The sequence below is a fragment of the Ostrea edulis genome, chromosome 3 (genome assembly GCF_947568905.1).
Source record: "Ostrea edulis chromosome 3, xbOstEdul1.1, whole genome shotgun sequence".
NCBI lineage: Eukaryota > Metazoa > Mollusca > Bivalvia > Ostreida > Ostreidae > Ostrea > Ostrea edulis.
The window spans coordinates 27,504,644-27,527,450 of record NC_079166.1 but is presented as its reverse complement, the minus strand read 5'-3'; the positions used below and the strand labels follow the sequence as shown (position 1 = coordinate 27,527,450).

At 36.7% G+C, this 22,807-nt stretch overlaps 1 protein-coding gene across 6 annotated transcripts in view; it reads left to right on the top strand.

The window, feature by feature from the left end:
* The window catches only part of LOC125673484 (uncharacterized), a 116,239-nt gene that overhangs the window by 20,698 nt on the left and 72,734 nt on the right, over positions 1–22,807 (top strand). For 4 of the 6 annotated variants that reach the window (XM_056160349.1, XM_056160350.1, XM_056160348.1 and 1 more), the window contains 4 exons: positions 8,547–8,745; positions 11,041–11,143; positions 14,420–14,510; positions 21,410–21,455. In XM_056160349.1, the coding sequence (XP_056016324.1) occupies positions 8,547–8,745; positions 11,041–11,143; positions 14,420–14,510; positions 21,410–21,455 (439 nt within the window). Of the gene's footprint in view, positions 1–815; positions 1,310–8,546; positions 8,746–11,040; positions 11,144–14,419; positions 14,511–14,818; positions 14,837–21,409; positions 21,456–22,807 lie in introns of those variants that run through there. The other 2 variants (XM_056160353.1, XM_056160355.1) reach the window with 2 other exon arrangements.

Here is a 22,807-nt window from a genome sequence, read left to right as displayed (position 1 = left end):
ATTGCAGCTTTTCCTCCTCCATTAATTGGAGTCCAGTTGCGTAATTAAAACCTAATAATTAACTTAATATTGAACTACTTGCAGAGTTAGAATGGTAATTAACTTTACATTTAGTTAACAAAGACATGCGCATGTCTGCAGGGCTTACGGGTCTGTTATTTTTAATCAGCTTTGTCTCAGGAGATGGAAGAACCTGGAGATGCAAGTGCCATTAAACATATTGCTGGCAGATTATAATTACACACTTTATCCTAAGATTTTTTTCTCTTGTGTAGCAACAACAAAGTGGCTGAACAATAAGATAATAGTTGTTGTTTTGAGATAAGAAAAATCAATTGAAAGCCAAAATAGCAAAACAATTAGGTGTCAAAAGATATTTTGGGATCTGAGTTATCAAAAAGGGAGAAAAAAACATAATGTAGAATTAAGTATATTCACAACTGATTTGTAAATTTTCATTTAGTATGTTATTTTTTTTGGTGTAAAATTGAAGCATTTTGAGAAATTGTTTCATACGCTCCTATTCACTGCTGAGCATGGTTCAATAAAATAGTGCTTAATTCTTTTTCCCAAGACACAATGAAATGCCAATTACTAGCTTATCATCTCTGTATGGGTTGATTGGCTATTTAATGACCACAGGAATTGGTTTTGAATTCCAGTCATTTTACGTGATGGTTACAATTTTGAAGTGGATGAAAGTTTGAACAAGAGTGGAAGGAGAGTACACCAGATTACATCCAGACCTTTAAATTGCAGCTTATTAACTCCTATATGTATGAAAATAGGTAAAACACATGACGGGAATGATGATAGCTGGGACAAGTTTTTGATATGGTTCCAAACAATGCTGGGAAATATGGTATTATTGAACCCAAGTATCTGCTGTGAGCCTCCATCGCTGTAGACAGCATCAGTTACTAGAGGTGGGAGAGGATGGCCCTGGGACACTTGTTCCTTTGCCAAAATATTCAGATTGCATAAAACGCTTTCTCCTAGAAATATCATTTTGGTCAGAGAATAGATATGTATTTTGGGATGAAGGTATAGCGGAGAGGGTGTTTGAGGAATTAAGAAGATTGTTCTCTTTATTGATTGTTAGGGAAAGTGATTTTTTTTTTATAAATGGAGAGTTAAGTTGGCGTTGATTGAAATTGGTGGAGGTTTGAATAACGCTTCTGATATGGAAAACTAATGCGTTTTTGAAGAAGGTGTGCATCGAACTTGACCTACGATGTATAGAGGACATTATAGTGGTGCTTTTAGAAAACGAATGGTCAGCTTCAGTGAATATGTGCACCATGTCCATGTAAGTATATTATTATGTGCATCATGTACATGTACATGTATAATGAAAGTTTGGATGTTTGCATTAATGTTTTAAATGATACACAGAATCTGTTTTTTATGATCATTATTAGGATAATATTTTTCTCTATCAGTTTGATGTTTATATATTTGATATAAGATTTGATACTTTAAATCAATAAATGTTCGACAAATTTTACATTGTAAGCCCTGTTCAGCTAGAGAGATGGGAGTAAGGGAGGTCATTGGAGAATATTCCTGGTATGAATTATCAGTTAATATTTTCATAGTAAATCTTTTTGCAGCTTTTATGTGTTGAGTTTTGGTCACTGGTTTCATCTGGCCTCGAACCTCGGTGTATTGATCTGTTGATATAAAAGCATATCAATCATTACTGCCTCTTGATCTCATCCTTCTTCTACGTATAGATGTGCCAAAATTCCATCATCAAGTAATCCATTTTATTTAGGGGGGGTTTATTGCATGCAGGTAACGACCCATGTTTTTTCTCCCTCCTGTCTAGACTGATGGGTTTTCAAATTGATAACTTTGGTGAGATTATTATTTCTTTATGTCAGTAAATAGGTGTTTACAGTTTCTTTGTGTCTGTGATAGGTGTTCAGTGTTTATTGGTCAGTTGCACACCGGGGAAATTCTATTTTTGATGAAGGATGTTCAATGGAGGGTGTTGACGTGTCATTTATAGATGGCAGGTGTAGTAGCAGAGGGGGATGTCTTTATGACCTAAGGATTCTAATTGTGTTTTAAAGGTCACATGTCAAGGTCACATATATACAAAACTGTTAGTACAAGTAATTGGTGTGTAAATTGTAAGTTATAAGTAGTAGTTTGTAATAAAATAGCTAAGTGAGGATGACACCTGGGTGTGGTCAGGTCAAAGGTCAGATTTTCTAGCATGCATTGATATCTATGACTATATATGGAGATAATATTTCTAAAGAAAAAAAAAAGGAATTGTAAAAGGCAAATAATTTTGAAAACTGAAGTTTGTGAATGAAATACAATAATTCATGCAAAGACAAAAAATACGAAAATGAAGGTCAGTAATAATGGAGAAACTATTATACATGTAGTACATTCTGTGAGCTGCATACTATTTATATGATTGAACTTAATGTTATAAAACAGTATAAAATACTAGTCACATAAACAAATTAATTAACCTGTTTTAGAAGGTCAAATTTCAAAGGTTAAAGGTAAATAAAATAAACAAAATGGCTTCAGTATAAACCTGTGCATCTTTTACCTTTACTAGTATCTCCATGAAAAAGTGACCCCCAGGGTCAAATGGTCAAGGTCAAAATTATGTAGGGTATAATGAATCTTCAAAACATTACTTGCATATACTTGAAGCGTAGTATGTCTTTTCCAAAGGCCCAGGTAACTGTTCATGTGTGCAACAAATTTCTCAGATTATTGATAGAACAAATAATTGATGAATTATCTTCTTGGTGTGTGCAATGTACGATAGGAGAAAATTTTATTCGTCCAGCTTTGATAGGTGAAGACTTGCTTAGATGTGCTATCATTTTCAGAAGGTCATTGGGATGTTTTCTAAATGCAATGCAAATGTTTGAATTCTATGGATTTTCTATCTCTATGAAGTTTCATTTCTCTGAATTCTTCATCATTTAATGGACGTAAATTTCATACAACTTCAAAGTCACTTGAGAAATACATAAAACATGCACAGACAAGGATATTTTCACATTGGCTGTGACAGTACACGTGTGTTACAGTTATAGAATGTGACATGTAAGGCTCCTTTATGCGGATCACATTGCTATATGGAATACACATGCAGAATTAAATTGTAACATGTATTAGTCTCTAATGCAGAGTTGAAAGAAATTTATTTACAGGTTCGGAGCCCATTTTACACATGTTAAAGGTCCGTTTAACCTAAGCCCCCCCCCCCCCCCCCCCAAAAAAATATTAATGAAATTTATTTATTGGTGCAATTTTTAAAAGTGCAAATTTATGGCAAATCTACAAAATGAAACGTGATTTACGTACAAATAAAATCAATATGCATTAAAAACACTGGATTTAAAGACTTTTTACAAAATGCCAAATATGAACTTTCTTAATGGAGTCCACTAGGGGGTCATTCAGTGAGACAGGATGATATTCAGCTGTCCTTTATGGAGAGGGAGAAAAAGAGAGACGTAGAGAAAGAGAGAGAGAGAGAGAGAGGCTAGCCCTGGGGGTGTCATGAATCTTGTACCAGAATTGACTTGTCAGCAGGTGATTGAAATTCACCTGTCCAGCATTCCTGCTGACCCTCTCAGTTGTTTATTGGGATGAATAGGTAGTATTACTTACTTGGAAGAATTTTGGAATTATTTTTACTAAAGACTTCTCCTAAAGACCAATGTCTAATAAGTTAGTGAGGGAAAGTAATAACCCATGCAGTAGTGTATCTGGTAAGTAATAATCTGTGCAGTAGTGTATCTGGTAAGTTAGTGAGGGAAAGTAATAATCTGTGCAGTAGTGTATCTGGTAAGTTAGTGAGGGAAAGTAATAATCCATGCAGTAGTGTATCTGGTAAGTGAGTGAGTGAAAGTAATAATCTGTGCAGTAGTGTATCTGATTAGTGAGGGAAAGTAATAATCTGTGCAGTAGTGTATCTGATAAGTTAGTGAGGGAAAGTAATAATTCGTGCAGTAGTGTATCTGGTAAGTGAGTGAGGGAAAGTAATAATCTGTGCAGTAGTGTATCTGATTAGTGAGGGAAAGTAATAATCCGTGCAGTAGTGTATCTGGTATGTTACGTTTTGTACTCTCTGGATTGGACATGAATCTATCAAATTTCATGGATAAGGTTTAGGGGTTACCAGTTTGAATTGCATCGATGTTGAACATCCATTGGGATTTTTTGGGGTGGATGGAAATTATATAAGGATGCTAGATACAATCTTTTAAAAAAAGGATGCCAATATGGATATATAAATATATTGTTTTTCTTAGACAGTTAATTTGGTTGAAATAACTATACAAATATAAAATTCCTATAAATTATAACGGATAACTCTGTTTACATGATCAATTGAGATATCGGGCTCACAGTGGGTGTGACCAGTCGACAGGGGATGCTTACTCCTCCTAGACACCTGATCCCACCTCTGGTGTGTCCAGGGGTCCGTGTTTGTTCAACTCTCTATTTTGCATTGCTTGAAGGAGTTATTAGGTTGATCACTGTTATCTTCACCTTTCAAGTAAGAGACGTACTTGCAAATTTTCTATGATGTTCAAAAGTTAGAATGTAACATTATGCCCCTCCCAATATAACTCCATACAATTTTTTTTCACCGTTATGAACTTAATTGAGAAATCACGAGGATCAATTATATTTCATATGGTAAATTGTTTTACTTTTCATCATTTAAAAAAAAAAAAGTTTATTAGCAAGTGTTGATAATTAATGTTTTGTGATTTGGAGAGATTGATTATACTGAAGCAATTTAATGCAAAGTTTGAGATTAGGAAGATGCTTGCAGGTTGATCCTGTTTCATTGAGTACAGTTATGATGTAGGGAATTTACTTGATGCAACAAGATGCGCAGTTTATTTTGAGAAATATTGATAATTTAACCCCATGAAACTTATAATGGGATTAAAACTTGGCATGCAATCTAGAAAAAAATCACGACAGCAAGACCATGTTAGTAATAACGTTATTTAGATGAACCCCTGTGTTGTGTAGATTGAAATTTGCTTAAGTCATGACCTTGTAGGACGAGGTTGGGATCGTAATACGGGGTTAAAAAAAAAGACGGTAAAAAAAATCTCTGATGAACATTGTGACCCATGAGCTTCTTGTTATAGTTGGTGCTTGTCCTGTATAGGAAAGATTTGCAGCTGAGAGATTTTCAATATTGAGCCAGAGAAAGTATTTATCCTTTACTGGAAGGATCAATGTTGTACACCAAAACAAAAATAAACATCATTGTTATGAAACAGACCTACCCCATGTGTCTTGTATGGGTTAATTATCTCCATTATCATTGTTTACTGCAATGAATTGTTGGCCTTAGTTCTGGCAGATCAGATCGATCCAATTTTAAAAGAGTTATTATCAATTTTATAATTTGTTTACAGAATTTGAGAGGGAGAGAGAGAGTTCAACTGACAATGATATAATGCTTGCATGATGAATACAATTATCAAAAGAACGTACTGTATGGTTACAAAAACATCTCATTAAAGTGCTAAATAGATTAGGCATATACTTGTGTGCTAGGTGTAAACTGATATATGTAATAAATAAATTACTGATACATAAAGTAATTTAAAAGTGCATCGGAAACATAAAGCCTTGCATTATTCATGTAGACATGAATATAATATTTTTAATTTTTTTTTATGTTAAAAGTTCACAAAAAGCATGGTAAGTATGTATAAATCAATCCACTCCTACAACACTAGGGTGTTTATGATGAGAATTCTAAATTTTCGGATTATTATTATTTTTAGAAATACCTGGTATGGAGAGTTACGAGACCCAGATTTGCTCCTATGATATTTATAGTTACTGTTAGGGTTTCTGAGACAGATGTGATTTTGTCAGGCCGTGAGGAAAATAGCGGAATTTTGATCGGTAACAGGTTTTCTGTCTGTCGGTTTTCGGGAGAATTGTTCGTGTCCTTTGACCCATTCATACTTATCTTGTTTAGATACACATCCAGTATTTATTTACAGAACGAAATTCCAGGACAGTTATGAGACTCTCATCATTCAAAAGAGACTGAAGATTTTATAAAGTGCACGAAGACTGAATTGATTATTTTGTAATTTGTGTGTACTGAAGGTGGGCATGACTTGTTCATTGAAAATCCGAATACTTGGATGATAGGAGAAAGGCAACAATTAAAAACCGATTTATAACGTGGACAAATTGTAATACCAAATAACTTTATTATTAGAAATTTTTATCTGGGTTTAGAAGATCAAATTAATTAAACTTATGGGTAGACTTTTGCTATGCTGATCCCAATAAATCAGTTTATGTAGTAAGCGATCGAGCTTGTGATGTCAATGTCATTGTTATGCTATTGGTGTATGATGCCATTCTGCAGATTTAAACATATGTGAGTTAAAGAGTTTTTGGGGGTGAGAGAATTTGTCATGGCTCCTGATTCCTTTGCCTCTAGTAATTGTTGTCATTCTGTCATATTTGTAATTCCTGGAACCACCCCCCCCCCCCCCCCCCCAACTGATATGTATATTGCAACATAACATTGATATACTTTCTGCAGAGTTATGGCCCTTGGACTTAGATGTAAATGTTAGATGACAATTGATTTTTAGAGTAAAAACTGTCTAAGTTGCTGATGAGACTTGATGCTTATTCTTAGATGATAGGCATGATGATTTACTGCTGACTATACACCTGTGTTCTTGGTTAACTGTCAGGTTGATGAAATCTCCTTATTATACCTGTGTTCTTGGTTAACTGTCAGGTTGATGAAATCTCCTTATTATACCTGTGTTCTTGGTTAACTGTCAGGTTGATGAAATCTCCTTATTATACCTGTGTTCTTGGTTAACGGTGAGGTTGATGAAATCTCGTTATTACTCCTGTGTTCTTGGTTACCTGTCATGTTGATGAAGCCTTCTTATTACACCTGTGTTCTTGGTTACCTGTCAGGTTGATGAAATCTCGTTATTACTCCTGTGTTCTTGGTTACCTGTCATGTTGATGAAATCTTCTTATTACACCTGTGTTCTTGGTTATCTGTCAGGTTGATGAAATCTCATTATTACACCTGTGTTCTTGGTTACCTGTCAGGTTGATGAAATCTCGTTATTACTCCCGTGTTCTTGGTTAACTGTCAGGTTGATGAAATCTCATTATTACACCTGTGTTCTTGGTTACCTGTCAGGTTGATGAAATCTCATTATTACTCCTGTGTTCTTGGTTAACTGTCAGGTTGATGAAATCTCATTATTACACCTGTGTTCTTGGTTATCTGTCAGGTTGATGAAATCTCGTTATTACTCCCGTGTTCTTGGTTAACTGTCAGGTTGATGAAATCTCCTTATTACACCTGTGTTCTTGGTTACCTGTCAGGTTGATGAAATCTCATTATTACACCTGTGTTCTTGGTTACCTGTCAGGTTGATGAAATCTCGTTATTACTCCTGTGTTCTTGGTTAACTGTCAGGTTGATTAAATCTCGTTATTACTCCGGTGTTCTTGGTTACCTGTCAGGTTGATGAAATCTCGTTATTAACCTATATGCTCACTAATGATGCTCTGGCACGGCCAGTGACTGCAGGGCTCAGAATCAACTGGCACAAACCAAGCTATGGCAATTATTTGTACATTGATACCAAATTTTTTTCTTGACATAAAACATAAAATTTTCGAATACATCACTGTGAGATTTTGAAAACTGCTCAACTGCATGTGAATGCTTCGCAGGCAATAGGACAGAAGTATTATACAACTGTATGTGGATGCTTCGCAGGCAGTAGGACAGAAGTATTATACAACTGCATGTGGATGCTTCGCAGGCAATAGGACAGAAGTATTATACATACTGTGTTTTTAGTTATGTATGCCAGTTTTTTCTTTGTATAATAAAATGAAGTAAAGCTCTCTTAAAAACAGTTTTTTGCTGTAAAATTTTCCACATATATTGAACCCACCCCCACCCCCCCTCACACACACACATTGCCATAGAATGTCATATTTTTGATTGCTCTAATACTACCTATCTTCTGTGGTACACTATGTTAGCACATTTCCGTGGTCTGACCTTGTAAATTCAGGCCATTGTTACACTCTAGCACATTTCCTTGCACCACATGCAGTCATTGTGCATCAGGGATTTGGCTGTAGTTCTCTCCAGGTTTGACGTCCCCATTTTTATGACTTGGGGTATTGCTTCACAAGTCACTTTAAAGTCGATAATGATGGACATGAGGTTGATATTGCAGCAGAATGCTAGTGATAAGAGGACATCAGAGGTGAATTGTGAAAACTTTTCACATTACAAAAAAGATTGTTGTGAAGTTAAATTGATATGCTGTACATTAGCAGTAGAAATAGAGATGAGGAATTGTTGAAATTAAACTGTTTTACTCTTCATGTAGTGACATTGATGATTAATTAATTGATGGGCTGTTCCTCTGAGTATAGTCAATGTTTCACTATTACAGTTGAGCAGTATTATTTCATTATTACAGTTGATCCTATGATTTATCTTCCAGTTGAGCAGTGATGATGGAGGCGGGTTAAGGGATCTGCTGTCGCAGGCCAGCATGGAGTATCGAATCAGCAGCTACCGGCTCATCATGGACTCCACACGGTCCATCCTTAACTCTGACAGCAGCTGTGGCTCTCCACCTCTCGACTCTGGCCTGGAAGACGTGTTCGAGGAACTGGCAGATGGTTTAGATTACCCTAGAGGTACATTCATTGTTACGACAACCAAATCTTAGTTCCATTGCATTCTTAATTATCTAATTTGCTCACAGTTCCCTTGCAATAGAGTTTCAGTTGTATGTACGTAACACAGTCTATGCAAAAGTTTTTTGGACCACGCTGGACATTTGGTCCTGTAATTAATAAACACACCGGACCGAACCAAATTTTGTCAGACTGAAAACCCTAATGTGAAAAAGTGAAACACGTGAAAATGCCGAACCAAGGAAATCTTATTTATTATACTAGTAATGCCTCCCTATAAGTAAGCCAGGGTCAGCCATTTTTCCAATTCGTATTGAATCTTCTCGCCGGTCGTTTCGACTCATAGTCCATATTCTTCTCTTGAGTAGGCTTAAAAGCTTTTCTTTTTACAGGGGATTGCTCCCGCATAACACTTTAGACGGTCCATGCGGTTTTAATCACATTCATTGACGTATTTGGATTTGTGCAACATTTTTTACTTTTAACAAACATTTAAACGACTCTGCATCAAAATGGTAAAAGTCAAAGCCGGACACTGAGACATCAGACATTCTGGTCCGGTGTAAAAAAAAAAAAAAAGACGCATTGGACCCGAGGCACTGGACTTCGGTCAGGTCCGACAGTCCGATGTCTTTCGCATAGACTGGTAACATGCTTTGACATGCATGGAGTAGATATACGTCCTCAGAACAGTGCTGTTGACAGTCCATTTATAAAGTAGTGCAGTTTCAATATCTATGTGGTACTTCGGGATTTGAGCGAGAAAGATGCCCTGTTATAAGTCACGGTTACTGTCCATATGTATACATTAACAATTCCTATGTTTTCATCTTTGATATTTTTACCTTATAGTAATGATGGCCATTCCCTCATGAATGTGATGCAGTCATGAACAATGAGCGTATGAATTTATAAATGTAGTGTGCCTAATTTATTGGCTGGGGAATTCTGACAGAAATAAAAGTAGAACGTAAATATAAGAAATTTCATTTCTGAAAATACATGAGAATATGAACTGCAACACAATCATGCCAGCATGCAATTTCCATGAAGCACTCAGACACGGCCTCTCCAACTTGTCATTTTTTCAATAGCATGCAGTTCATAATGCATATTTATAGCCATTCTGTGAAGTAGTGATGCTATGCATTATGTATGAAGCCTACAGATTTCATGTATTACCTGTATCTGTACAGTTAAGTGTTTGTTGTGTGGTTTTATGACATGTTTTTGTGGCTCTCGGGGGTCAGGTTTGGGGGTAAAGGACGGTCACACCATCAGGTTATTGACAAGCTTGCAATCTCTCTTTTTTTCTCACTTTGTGCACACTGATATAAAGTGCTTATTTTAGTTCCCTTTTTATCATTGAATAAAGGAATGATCATTAGTAATGGAGATTTTACAGCCCTACTTAATATTGCTAGTGATTAGAAGACAAATCGGGACTTAAGCAGTGTATTGGAGAAATGGAACCAAATTATCAGCTAAAATTTCTTGTTACAAGCATGTTGCTGAATTCCACCACCCCCCCCCCCCCTCCCCCACTCCCCACCCTGCAGTAAATTGAGACTTTGTTAATTCTATAAAATATGAGACACTGTTAATTTTATAGTCTTGTTTGTAAGATTTATTTTAGTGTCGAAAGATTCAGCATTTTAAATGGATTTTAAGCTTGGTGACTATGTGTTACATGTTCATTGAAATATTTAACAGTGATTTTATGGACTTGGTTAAATGTAGTTTTTATCGTGAAACGGGTCTGTTTACAGGTTTAGCATTCACTGCTTCAGGCTTGTTTATACTCTACATCTTTTTGAAAATGTCAAAAAGTCGCAATTTCCTTTTTTTATTTGTTGGGGTGTATGTCCTACATGGCTTTTATTTTTACAACTTAAGCAATCATGAAATGGCACCAGATTCTTAACCCCAAGGTTATGAAAGCTATGTGCAAAACAAAACCATTTGGTCAATGGCATTTCGGATTTTGTGGCTTTCTAACACCTGTACGAGTTGATGGATTGTAGCAGTGACTGGAATGGACACATTGTGTTTGTCTTGTGACAATCATCTTGCTTACAATGTGAAAATCATCTGGTTGGTTAGGTTTTTGGTCATACATTAGAAACATCAATGAACTTTACACTAATTTGCAGATGCCCTATAGATCTCTCAAACAGCAAGAATTATTTCATTAAAGATCATGCACAAGGAAACTTTAATTGTTATGAAATAGTTTGTTGACGGTAGGTGGAGATAAGAGTTACCTCTCTTTGATTATGATTTTCTACTTTGTAGCTGTTGATGGCCGCCTGGAATTTGTCCACCAACTCCTGAAGAGTGAGAGAGAGTATGGAAAGCGACTACGAAGCATTCTGGACACCTACGCAGAGCCACTGAGGTTAGGGTCAGGGAGAGACAGGGGGTAGAGGTTAGGGAGATACAGGGGGTGGAGGTTAGGAAGATACAGGGGGTGGAGGTTAGGGAGATACAGGGGGTGGAGGTTAGGGAGATACAGGGGGTGGAGGTTAGGGAGATACAGGGGGTGGAGGTTAGGGAGATACAGGGGGTGGAGGTTAGGGAGATACAGGGGGTGGAGGTTAGGGAGATACAGGGGGTGGAGGTTAGGGAGATACAGGGGGTGGAGGTTAGGGAGATATAGGGGTTTAGGTTAAGGAGATACAGGGGGTGGAGGTCAGGGAGATACAGGGGGTGGAGGTTAGGGAGATACAGGGGGTGGAGGTCAGGGAGATATAGGGGGTGGAGGTTAGGGAGATACAGGGGGTGGAGGTTAAGGAGATACAGGGGGTAGAGGTTAGGGAGATACAAGGGGTGGAGGTTAAGGAGATACAGGGGGTGAAGGTTAGGGAGATACAAGGGGTGGAGGTTAGGGAGATACAGGGGTGGAGGTTAGGGATTTACAGGGGGTGGAGGTCAGGGAGATATAGGGGGTGGAGGTTAGGGAGATACAGGGGGTGGAGGCTAAGGAGATACAGGGGGTAGAGGTTAGGGAGATACAAGTGGTGGAGGTTAAGGAGATACAGGGGGTGGAGGTTAGGGAGATACAAGGGGTGGAGGTTAGGGAGATACAGGGGTGGAGGTTAGGGATTTACAGGGGGTGGAGGTCAGAGAGATATAGGGGGTGGAGGTTAGGGAGATACAGGGGGTGGAGGTTAAGGAGATACAGGGAGTAGAGGTTAGGGAGATACAAGGGGTGGAGGTTAAGGAGATACGGGGGGTGGAGGTTAGGGAGATACAAGGGGTGGAGGTTAGGGAGATACAGGGGTGGAGGTTAGGGAGATACAGGGGGTGGAGGTCAGGGAGATACCGGGGGTGGAGGTTAGGGATTTACAGGGGGTGGAGGTCCGGGAGATACAGGGGGTGGAGGTTAGGGAGATACAGGGGGTGGAGGTCAGGGAGATACAGGGGGTAGAGGTCAGGGAGATACAGGGGGTGGAGGTTAGGGAGATACAAGGGGTGGAGGTCAGGGAGATACAGGGGGTGGAGGTTAGGGAGATACAGGGGGTGGAGGTCAGGGAGATACAGGGGGTGGAGGTCAGGGAGATACAGGGGGTGGGGGTTAAGGAGATACAGGGAGTGGAGGTTAGGAAAATACAATGGATGGAGGTTTCGGTCAGGGAGATACAGGGGTGGATCCAAAAACAATTCTGAAGCTCTGAATTCAGTTTGATGATATTTAGAATGACACCGAAGTTAGTAAATTGCTTTTGTTATTAATGCTGTTATTTATATGTCTAATTTAATTTTGGGGGTCGGGGGGGAGGGGGGGGGGGTCACAGACTGCCAAGATTTTATAGCTTTGTTGAGGATAAAGTTCCTAATTGCGTAGTTTGTTTTGGTTTCAAATGTGAGATATGGGGTACACGTAATCTATGAAGATTGAGGCCCCTCTCCCCCTTTAAAACCTAATGATTTTACATTATCCACCCCTACACTGCACTAGGCATGGAAATACAGAGCCAGTGATTGGTCATGCAGGAACCTATCTGAGTTACTGATTGTTTAAAATAGTACTCAAGCCACCAGAGATCGAGTATTGCGTGTGTGCATATACTAAATGTATTTCCTAGTGGAATTGAAGCCTATGTATGAAAAGCTTTGGAATGAAGACCATTTCGTGTGATGGTATCAAATTATGAAGCAGTATATGTACGTATCCAGAGGTTGACACACACACCCCACCCCCACCCCCACACACATACACCCAGGATTGGTCAAAAATACATATTTTTGTCTATTTGTATGTACTGGTAGTTTCTGTTGTAAGATGTTATATGACTAGTATAAAACACACACACACACCCAGGAAAAAAATTGTCAGTGGTGTACCACCACCCCACCCCACCCCACCCCACCACCACCACCACCACTATAATATTCAATACATGGATCAATATATGTCAGAATGTGACAAATAGAAGAGATAATGTTCTTTTGACAAAAAGTCATGTAATCTTAACAATATTTTTTAATGTATGTGTGGCATAATGCATGGTGTTTTTTTGGGTGTACAAATGCCAAGAGAGAAATGAAAAGCACCTCTGTGAGACTTTTTATTGTATGTATATATCAAACCAAATGTCACAGTTATGAGAAATTATACTGCAAGAGAATATTTTTAGATTATTTTTACGTCATGAAACTCGGTTTGGAAGCTTTGCTTGGATAGCTGTCACTTGCAATGAACAGTTACCACTGAGAACTTGTGTAGGTGTAAATTAAATGATACATGCTGTGTATTACGCAAGGCAATCACATGTTAATATTCACCAGCATGTTTACAAAAATATCATATCATAAACTATATATATCAGGAGTTTTTGATTTGATATGATCCATTGAGTACCTATAGTTTTATGGGTATTACTAGCTTGTTTACATACTTAGTTTTTAGACAAGATTTTTTTTCATATACAGAACTTTCAAAGAAGTAAAAAATTTAACATTATTTTTTTGTATTTCTAAACGTCAACTTATAACTTTACACGAGTTCACTACATATCTCCATGAGAAGAAAACTTGTGGTTCTAACCAGAAGCCAAACACTGTTTTCAATCATCAACCATGAAGCAGCATTAAGAAAATCTCAATATAAGAGCTCTTTTGTGTAGGAGGTACATTTAGTGCTACTGGAATGCCTAATGGGGGGGGGGCAGAAAGCATGCCAATAAGATGAGGAAAAACTTTAAAAAATGGCTTTTTGTTTAAAGATGTAAATGTAGCAAAAATAGAATACCATCGAAGAAATGTATTGCTGATATGAAAACTTAACAAGAGTACTGTAAAGAGTAATAAGAGATTGGTAATAAATTTTTTCCTGTTAGTAAATGGTACCACTCTCAATTCAAAATACACTATCATTACCCGTGTATTAGCCTATATCTATGACGGAGATTCTCAGTTCCATTACATTCATGTATGTATGACTCTTGACAATAGATGCAGGCAAATTACAGTGAAAATTACAACAACTTGGCATTGAATCTGAACGTGTACCCATATACTCTATCGAAAATACAACCAAGTTTCCAATGATTTCATTTGAATTTAATTGTATATCATTATGAAAAAATGTGGAGATTTAATGGGACAGTATACTTTGCTATGGAGACTATTTTGTAACTGAAAAATTAAAGTTCATATTGTGTCATTGTAGGAAGTTTTCTGCCTTGACCACAGAGGACCACAGGGTGCTGTTTGTGGGAATAGAACCAGTCCTATCTATCAGTGCTATGTTGAGTACCAAGGTATGTCATAGTCGCAGAATGATCTATTTGTTCCTCAGTACCCCTCGCTTGTCGTAAGGGGCAACTAAATGGGGCGGTCCTTCAGGTGAGACTGCAAAAACCGAGGCCCCGCACCTGCTGTGGTGCACAGCAGGTGTGGCACGATAAAGACACCCCCCGCTCAAAGGTTGTAAGCGCTGAGCATAGGCCTAAATTTGCAGCCCTTCCCAAACAATGGTGACATCTCCATGGTGATATATTCTTGAAAGGGACGTCAAACAATACACAATCTGCTTGTGAGAATAGAACCCGTCTTATAATCCATCAGTGCTATGTTGAGTACCAAGGTATGTCTCTGGCATGCAAACTGAATAAGTATCTATAAACCAGACAACATACTGTATGTACATTACAGATTAAGGAAATTTCCATTATGTGGACAATTCAGATGTCATTGGCCTACAAATTACCTTATTTGTATAATTTTTGTCACCTTTACGATTCCAAGGGTCACTCTGCCTCAGGTAAACTCTTTCTGTAAAGGCGATCCTTCATGTCTCAGATGATACGTATTAAAGAATTTGAATCAATCAAGACCTCTAGTAGTGAAATGTTTCAATTTCTTTGGTACTTTGTCATGTTTTATGCAAGTGTTTCCTTAAAATGAATTAAACTACCAACAAATTTATCACAAGGAAAGACTGTTATTTTCTATAATTTCTGAGTTACTCGGGATCTATTTGATGAGAAAATACTACCCTACGCGAGGTTGTTACTCCCTCCATACAATAGTTCATTTTTTACAGATACTGTACGTCGTATTTTGACATTATCCATCATATTTATAAAACAATTTTACCAAGACACATCGTTAACTGTATCCCTGGTGGGACTAAGAGGCTTGATATGTGTTTTGTCTAATTTGTGTTTGTGTGAGACGCCGACAGAGACCTAGCAATAGATTTGTATGTAGACCTATAATTAGGTGCTCGTTCTCTGTCAGAGTGAAGGGCAAAATTACAAGGTCACAGTCTGACTTTGGTCCAAAACATATGGGTGCATGTATCGTATTTCAGTTTTATTTCTGACAACTAAAAATCTTGCTTCGATTTATGCTGTAGTGTTCTGTCAAATCTGCTATTTGTCTGATTCGGGACTGTTTTAAGCAAACTCTCTGTGGATCGTTTTAGCATTCACTCTAGGTGAGTAGAGAATAATGGAGTGTATATTTTTATTCTCTGTTGTTACCATATACAGATTTTGAGGTTTTTAATTAAAACAGATCCGAAAGAAAAGTTATTCCATGAAATGTAGTTTATCGTCAAGTACGGGGCAGCGCAATACAAGCAGCTTACTATAGGTCCGTCTGTTGACCTGTCTAATGCCCAAAACGTGTCTTCTGTTTACTGTAGTGTAGGTGTTGGGCCGCAGAAATCTAGAGTTCAATAGCTATTATGATATCTCAATGGTCAAAATCTGATTAAATCTTGTCTGTGTTGGAAAAAAATTAGGTAAGTGGGACAAATTTGAAAACTTCAGGGAGCTTGGTCAGTTCTCAGCCCGCAAGTGACCACTGAAAAAATCTATATTTAGTAGTTAATGTAGGTTATAAAAATATTTCAACATAAAGATTGCATTAAACCATAGAAAACTTCTTATTTTATTAGTTTAAAGTATTTAGTCTTGTGGTTTCAGATTCTCCAAGCACCTGCTTAAAAAATGTATTCTCAATACCTATCTCCTTGTTAATTGAAATCTCTTAACAGGTGTGATAGGAGGTTCCCAAATGCATTTGATACAAAGGTAAAAAAGAAATCTCTAATGTTTGTAAGAAGTCTTAGTAAGTGTTAAGAAGCACTCTCTGATTCAGTATTATCAAGTGGTATGGTATCCGTCCCCCAAGAGCTCAGGATCGCCGCTGAATATCTGAATAAGGGCTGAGGTAATGGCATTTTAAACTGACAAAAATGTTTTTTAATTGTCAATGACTATTGAGATGTCTAATTTTAATTAGATATTTCTAATTGTAGATCTGTATGAACAATATTTTCAATATTATAATTATTGAGTAGTGTCATTACTTGAGGATTTTTCAACCTTTAGAAGGTATTTTAAAGTCTTGTCTGTGAGTGATGTGTAGTATGCATTGAAATATGTTGCATTAAAACCATGATGGTACTTGGTACATAAAATTTTCTTTGGTACATTAGACGCTTTATTCTGGTAAAAGTTCGGAAGATAAGGACCTGTGATTAATGTTGATCTCTATACTTATGATATACTATTGAGAGCAGTCTGATAAATTGGGTAAATGGAGGCAGGTTTTTTTTCTTTTCAAAGTAAAAAATCTGATGTAAAGTGATTGAAATGGTCCTGATGGGGCTAGGTTAAGTTTGTTTAATAAGGAAGTGAAGCATGACAGGCATTGAATGAAACTGGAGCACTGTGTAGAAAAAAATTATCTGATCTGTATCAGCTAGGTGAAAAATTATCATTTTGATGAAAATAAATCTTCTTTTGAATTACCCTATATACAAAGTGCTCTCTAGTTGGATGTGATTTAACAAGGCTAGATGGTCGATGAAGGGTGGAAATTGAAATACTTTATATAAAAATCCAACTTCAGTAGAGCAAAACGAGTACTAATCCTGGTACAGCAGTTTATGGAATGATAATCCTCCATCGATGGAAAATGGTGTTTCAAAGATTTTTCTCCGTTTCACTCAATTAGATTAATATTTGATAATTTAGGATTTATTTATGCTATTTGACTTTATTGTTAGAGTAAAGAGTTGGATTTTAATCTGCTAGAGCACGAGTAGCCATTGTATAGGCTTTCGGAAAGTTCATGACATTTATGCCTTTTGACAGACGACCTTGTAGCTGGAGTCAAAACACAATTAGCATAGATACTTGAAAAGTAGAAAATTCAATAGGAATTGGAAGGAAAAAAATTGTTTATCGGTTCCAGTACTGAGGATAAAGCATGATGTGACCTTGGTGCGACCTTCAGGTCTTCCTCATTGTAACCTGATAGATTTGTTAAGTGGAATCTATTGAGAGGGAAAAAAATGTCCAATAAGCATTAATTTTTGAAGATGATCTTGATTACGTTTTTTTTTTACGTAGTCAGGCAGGTGAAACAAATTTGTCTAATAGCGTAAGAGACATCAATTTCACGACTCTGGTCAACCATCAGAGTCAGTGCAGGGTTTCATTATGTAAAGATCGATGACTCTTTGTTTATCTGCCCAGTGAACTTTGAACTCAGATCACAGGGAGCAGAGAGGTGGAAGGGTGATCTTATGTTCAATCCAGTGATTCCAGTGGTGATTGTTAGATGAGTAATTTTGTAACGGCATAAACAAATCTGAAGTGGATCTATTGAAAGATGGAATATAGTATAAAGAATCCAGGGTGACTGAATTTATACACAGATCAAAGATTCCTGCTAAATAGAAAACTAGTTTCTAAATTACTGGTACAATGTAAAGTCAAGTATAGAATTAGGGGAGTGGGGGGGGGGGGGGGGGGGGGGGGGGGGGTTGAGAATTTCAGACAAAGTTGAGTACATCTCATACATTGATGAAGAAGCAGCTAACATAGGATATATGTTTTAACCATCATTGTGGTGCCCTATAGAAGTACGTCTGTACTGAGATAAGATCTGCTTTTGTGGTCTGTGACTGTAGGCAGACCGGCCAGCCAGCTAGGCTCCGCTGTCAGCTACATGTAGTAGGAAGTCCTTTGTTACCGCAGCAACCTTGCACTTTTCGTTTCCGACCACTAGAGTTTGCACTAGAGGCAGATTTTCTCAGAGATTGCTGAAGACTGTAACTTAAGCCTAGTTTTTCTTCTTGTTGCAAAGCACTCATAATTTTGTGTGATATAATGTTAGGCCTCTGCAGAGACCCTGAATTGAATTATCAATTAGGTATTGTGATTTTTAGGTGTTTTGCAAAAATAGAGAGAGAGCTAAGGATTATTTTGTGAGGGTAATGATGTGTTTTCATGCAGATATATTATTTATACATGCAGTGATAGATTAATACGATCAGGGAAGAAGACATTTACTTTTGTTATTTCTAAACAACAAATCTAGGAACATAAATATAATGAATGATCATGGTATTTGAAAAGTTCCCAAAAGGTTTCATTCACAGAAGTAGATTTGTAAACAGTGATTTGAATTTCTAAAAGTACATGATATGATAATGATGTTTTGGATGGAATTTTATTTCTTGACAGCAATAGCGTGTCCAAATTTATTGTCGTTGATATATAGTTATCATTGACTTCTGAATTTTTAAATTCTGTTTTCCCAAAACCGATAGAATATGTATGATTTAATTATTACACCATGATAATAACCTGTCATAAAAGAATGTGACGTGGTCAAGGTCAGATGCCGCAGGTACTCTTACATTAAATGAGTTCAAATTAACGTCTGAGGTCCAGATGATTTGGGTGAATTCTCAGCTTCCTTTTTTGTACAGAGAGGATGTCGAACATTGCTTTCTGAATTGGGTGAATTTTCAATCTCTATTTTTTGTACAGAGAGCTATTTTTTGTTCAGAGAGGATGTCGGACATTGCTTTCTGAATTTGGTGAATTTTCAATCTCTATTTTTTGTATAGAGAGCTATTTTTTGTACAGAGAGGATGTCGGACTTTGCTTTCTGAATTGGGTGAATTTTCAATCTCTATTTTTTGTACAGAGAGGATGTCAGACAATGCCTTCCATTGTTATCCTGCAATATTCTATGGTTTGAGTTTCACCAAAGAAATTATTAATCAAAATGGCAAGCAGGCTAGACTTCTATACCCTGTGGAATCTATCTTTTCGGAAGGCTCATCAATTTACAGGGACTTTCATAAATTATATCCTCGCTAATTTTAAGATGCGATGAAATACACATTCTATACAATATTTAAATGTACAGAAATTACATCTCATTAAATCTTGACAATCAGTGAAAATCGAGCCCTATGAATTTAAAATTATTCCATTCTCCTATTTCTTCATTTCTTGTAGTTCAAATTGAAGTGTAAGGTATATATGCAGCGAAATTGGTAAACTGCTACTCAAGTTTGCTGCAGTAAAATATACGAGTTTTGACACATTCCACACAGAAAATAAATATTCTGGCCAGATATTTTATTTTATTGTAATTTCAGCAGTTTGGCACCCATTGACAGCCTACAGAGTCATAAGAGTTTTGGATATCATAATAATAAATGTCCTTTGTGATTTTTGTGCATGAAGCATAAATAGTTATTTTGGTGGAATACCTGACTCTGATGATCAGATTCAAGGTGACAGAAAGTTGAATAGGTTTCATGTTAACTTAGTGATACCTAGGATTAAATGTCAGAATTTATTGTCTATTATGATTCAAAACTAATAAAGTTCTAATTATCTGACTGGATGGAGTGGTGAATTATGATTTCGATCTGAATTGATTTTGTTGTTGTATTGAATACAGATCCCCAGTTTCTTCCAGGGATATTTCTGTTGTAGTGAAACAACTCCATGTAAATTTTTATCTTAGATATTACAGTCAGGCAGATAATTAGAAATGGGTGGATATCACTTCTGTTAGGGCTAGATCATGCAGCTATAAATGAGTGGATGCAGGATCCCCTTCCCTCCAATTTGAATTACAATTCTATAGTCTTGCTTTGTTTCGGTATAATGATTTAAACAATTTATTGCATGAATGTTTAGGATATATGAAGATTTATTCAACCAAGAAAAACCACATTCCATCCGGATGTTGCCGGCACGGAAATTATTTTTCTTGGGTGAATAAATCTTCATATCTCCCTCACTATCATGCAATAAATGTATAATGTCCCATGCACAAGAATTTTTCACTCATATGGAGATATCACAACTGCCAGTAAAGGGCTGCAAAATTTAGGCCTATGCTCGGTGTTTACGACCTTTGAACAGGGATCTTTATCGTGCCACATCTGCTGTGACCCGGGGCTCAGTTTTTACAGGCTCATCGGAAGGACCACCCCATTTAGTCAGAGGAGTAAAGTGTACGTTATCTTGGAAAGTAACCAATTATAATTAAATCATAAATTATAATGATTACTATTAATTATGATTAATAATAATGATTACAGTGTAGTATAGTATGAAGAAAGTCCATGGGTGTGAGCATTTGTTAGAAGAATCTACAGTACTGAACATTATGTAATTAAGTGAATCCTTTAATCATATTCTGTACATGCTCTGCAGTGTGAGTGAGAGATTGCTTCACATTGTGAAATGATTGAAATCTCTTAAACTTGCTTCTATAATTATGTATCAAAAAGTTGAAGTTAAAAATTCTTTGTATAGTGACGGCTCCGGTCCTGATTGTTAAATTTTAATTGGACCTGCAGTGTAATTTTTTTATTTGAACGATGTGATACGCTTCAGTCCTTAATAGCTCATTGCTGCTTTATGTAAAATTTCATGAATGGAGAAATCTACAATTCTTAGTTGCGAGTGAGGGATTAAGGTGCACTGTTTTCGTTGGTATTATCTTCACAATCTGCAGAGATCAATGTAATTACTTCTCAAATCTCTTAGTTTTTTTGTGATAGCTTTCTGTTTTAAAAGGACATGCTATGTGAGGAGGTTTTAGGTAGTTGTTAAAAAAAGTGAAAATGTCAGTGAATGTGAAATTTTCGCTGTATTTAAGAAATATAGGTAACTGTAAAACTTTGGTCAAAATGTCATTGAATGTGAAAAATCTTTCTGCATGTATTTCAGAACTATCGATTTAAATCCTGTGGTATCTGATATGTAATAAAATTCACAAATCCATAATGATACTTTGATATCCTGTATATTCTAAATGAACTCGCATACCAGTGATAGTGATGTGATAAATATGATATATCTTTCCTCTTTTTTTTTTTTAGCTTGATGATACTTTAAAAAGCTGGGATCAGAAGTCTTCACAGATAGGTAAGTGCCTGGGTATTGATAAAGTGAGAGAGAAAGGAACAGATGCTTTGCTGTAACACTGTCATCTTCAGAATGATTGTCATCCATCTTCATCGTCATCTCCAAGCCTTCCAACTTGGTTAATTTCAGACTGGTGTGAACATGTGTTTGTTCCAGTGATGTATCAAGATTTTGAATGCTGCACAATTATTGACCTCAAAACCAGTTTTTTGGGGTGTCCCACTGACACAGTAGTTGTGTAAACTTAAAAACCAGGAGAGATTTGGGATGCGATAATTATATACAGGTCAGATAGGGCGAAGATAGCACCTGTTGCCAGGCCTTATTACACAGCCCCAGCTACAAATTTGGGGATAAAAAGTAATGACAAAATGAAAGAGGAATTTGTTTGTAAATAAATACTATTGGTACCCAGCAGGGCAGAAACAAGTTGTGAAATTGTAGACCCCGTGCGGGGAAGGTGTGTTAAATGTTTGTTCTTGTGACTCCTCTCTGTTTCTAGATTTTCAATATTGATAAAGGTGTTTAATGCTGATTAATTCGTCAGGTGAATTGTTGTGGGGTGGTCTCATTTACCAGGTCATCGACTCAATCATTAGTCATCTGATGATCAGTTTCTGTTTCTGGCATTTTTTTGTCTCTGTCATCCAAATCTTGGTGTACCGCAAAGACATCTGCAAAAGAAAAGCAAAGATCGGCTGAAGAATTTTAAAGTTTAAGTGATTCAGAAGAATGTTTTATGTAACTGGTCTTGAAGCTTGTAAGGTTAAAAGTTTAGTTTCTCTAGAATTTCTGTGCACCTCCAACCTAGCATTTAATTATTGAATCTAAATATATAGAACATACAGCCGTGTAAGATTTTTCATGAAATGGTTAGCTTTAGGCAAAAGATAACTGCTATACAAAAATTACAGTATTATAAAAGATTACTAAGGAATACAGATGCATGCAATTTGCTGAATGACCCATATTTTTTGTTGATTTGCACGGATTAAATGACATGAAGACGATAAATTTATGTAAGCTCAGGCTTCTCTCTCTAATGAGCCTGTTGCATCTTTTTGTTGAATAGGTAATTGTAAAAGCACCCAATTCACTCCATGCAATCTGGTTGATATATAGCTTAGATGAAGCACAACATTGTAAGTCCACTTCAAATAGAATTACTGATGGTCAATTGCTTTTATGTATTCACCAGCCATTGATGATTTATTTTCATGACAATATACCAAATGTCCCGGTGTTATGCAAGGTTTTTAAGGTTAATGGAGGGGGACTAGGAAAAGGACACTGTACAAAATTTAAAGCACAGTATTGAGAGGAATGTGTATTGGTTTAACTCGCAGTAATTG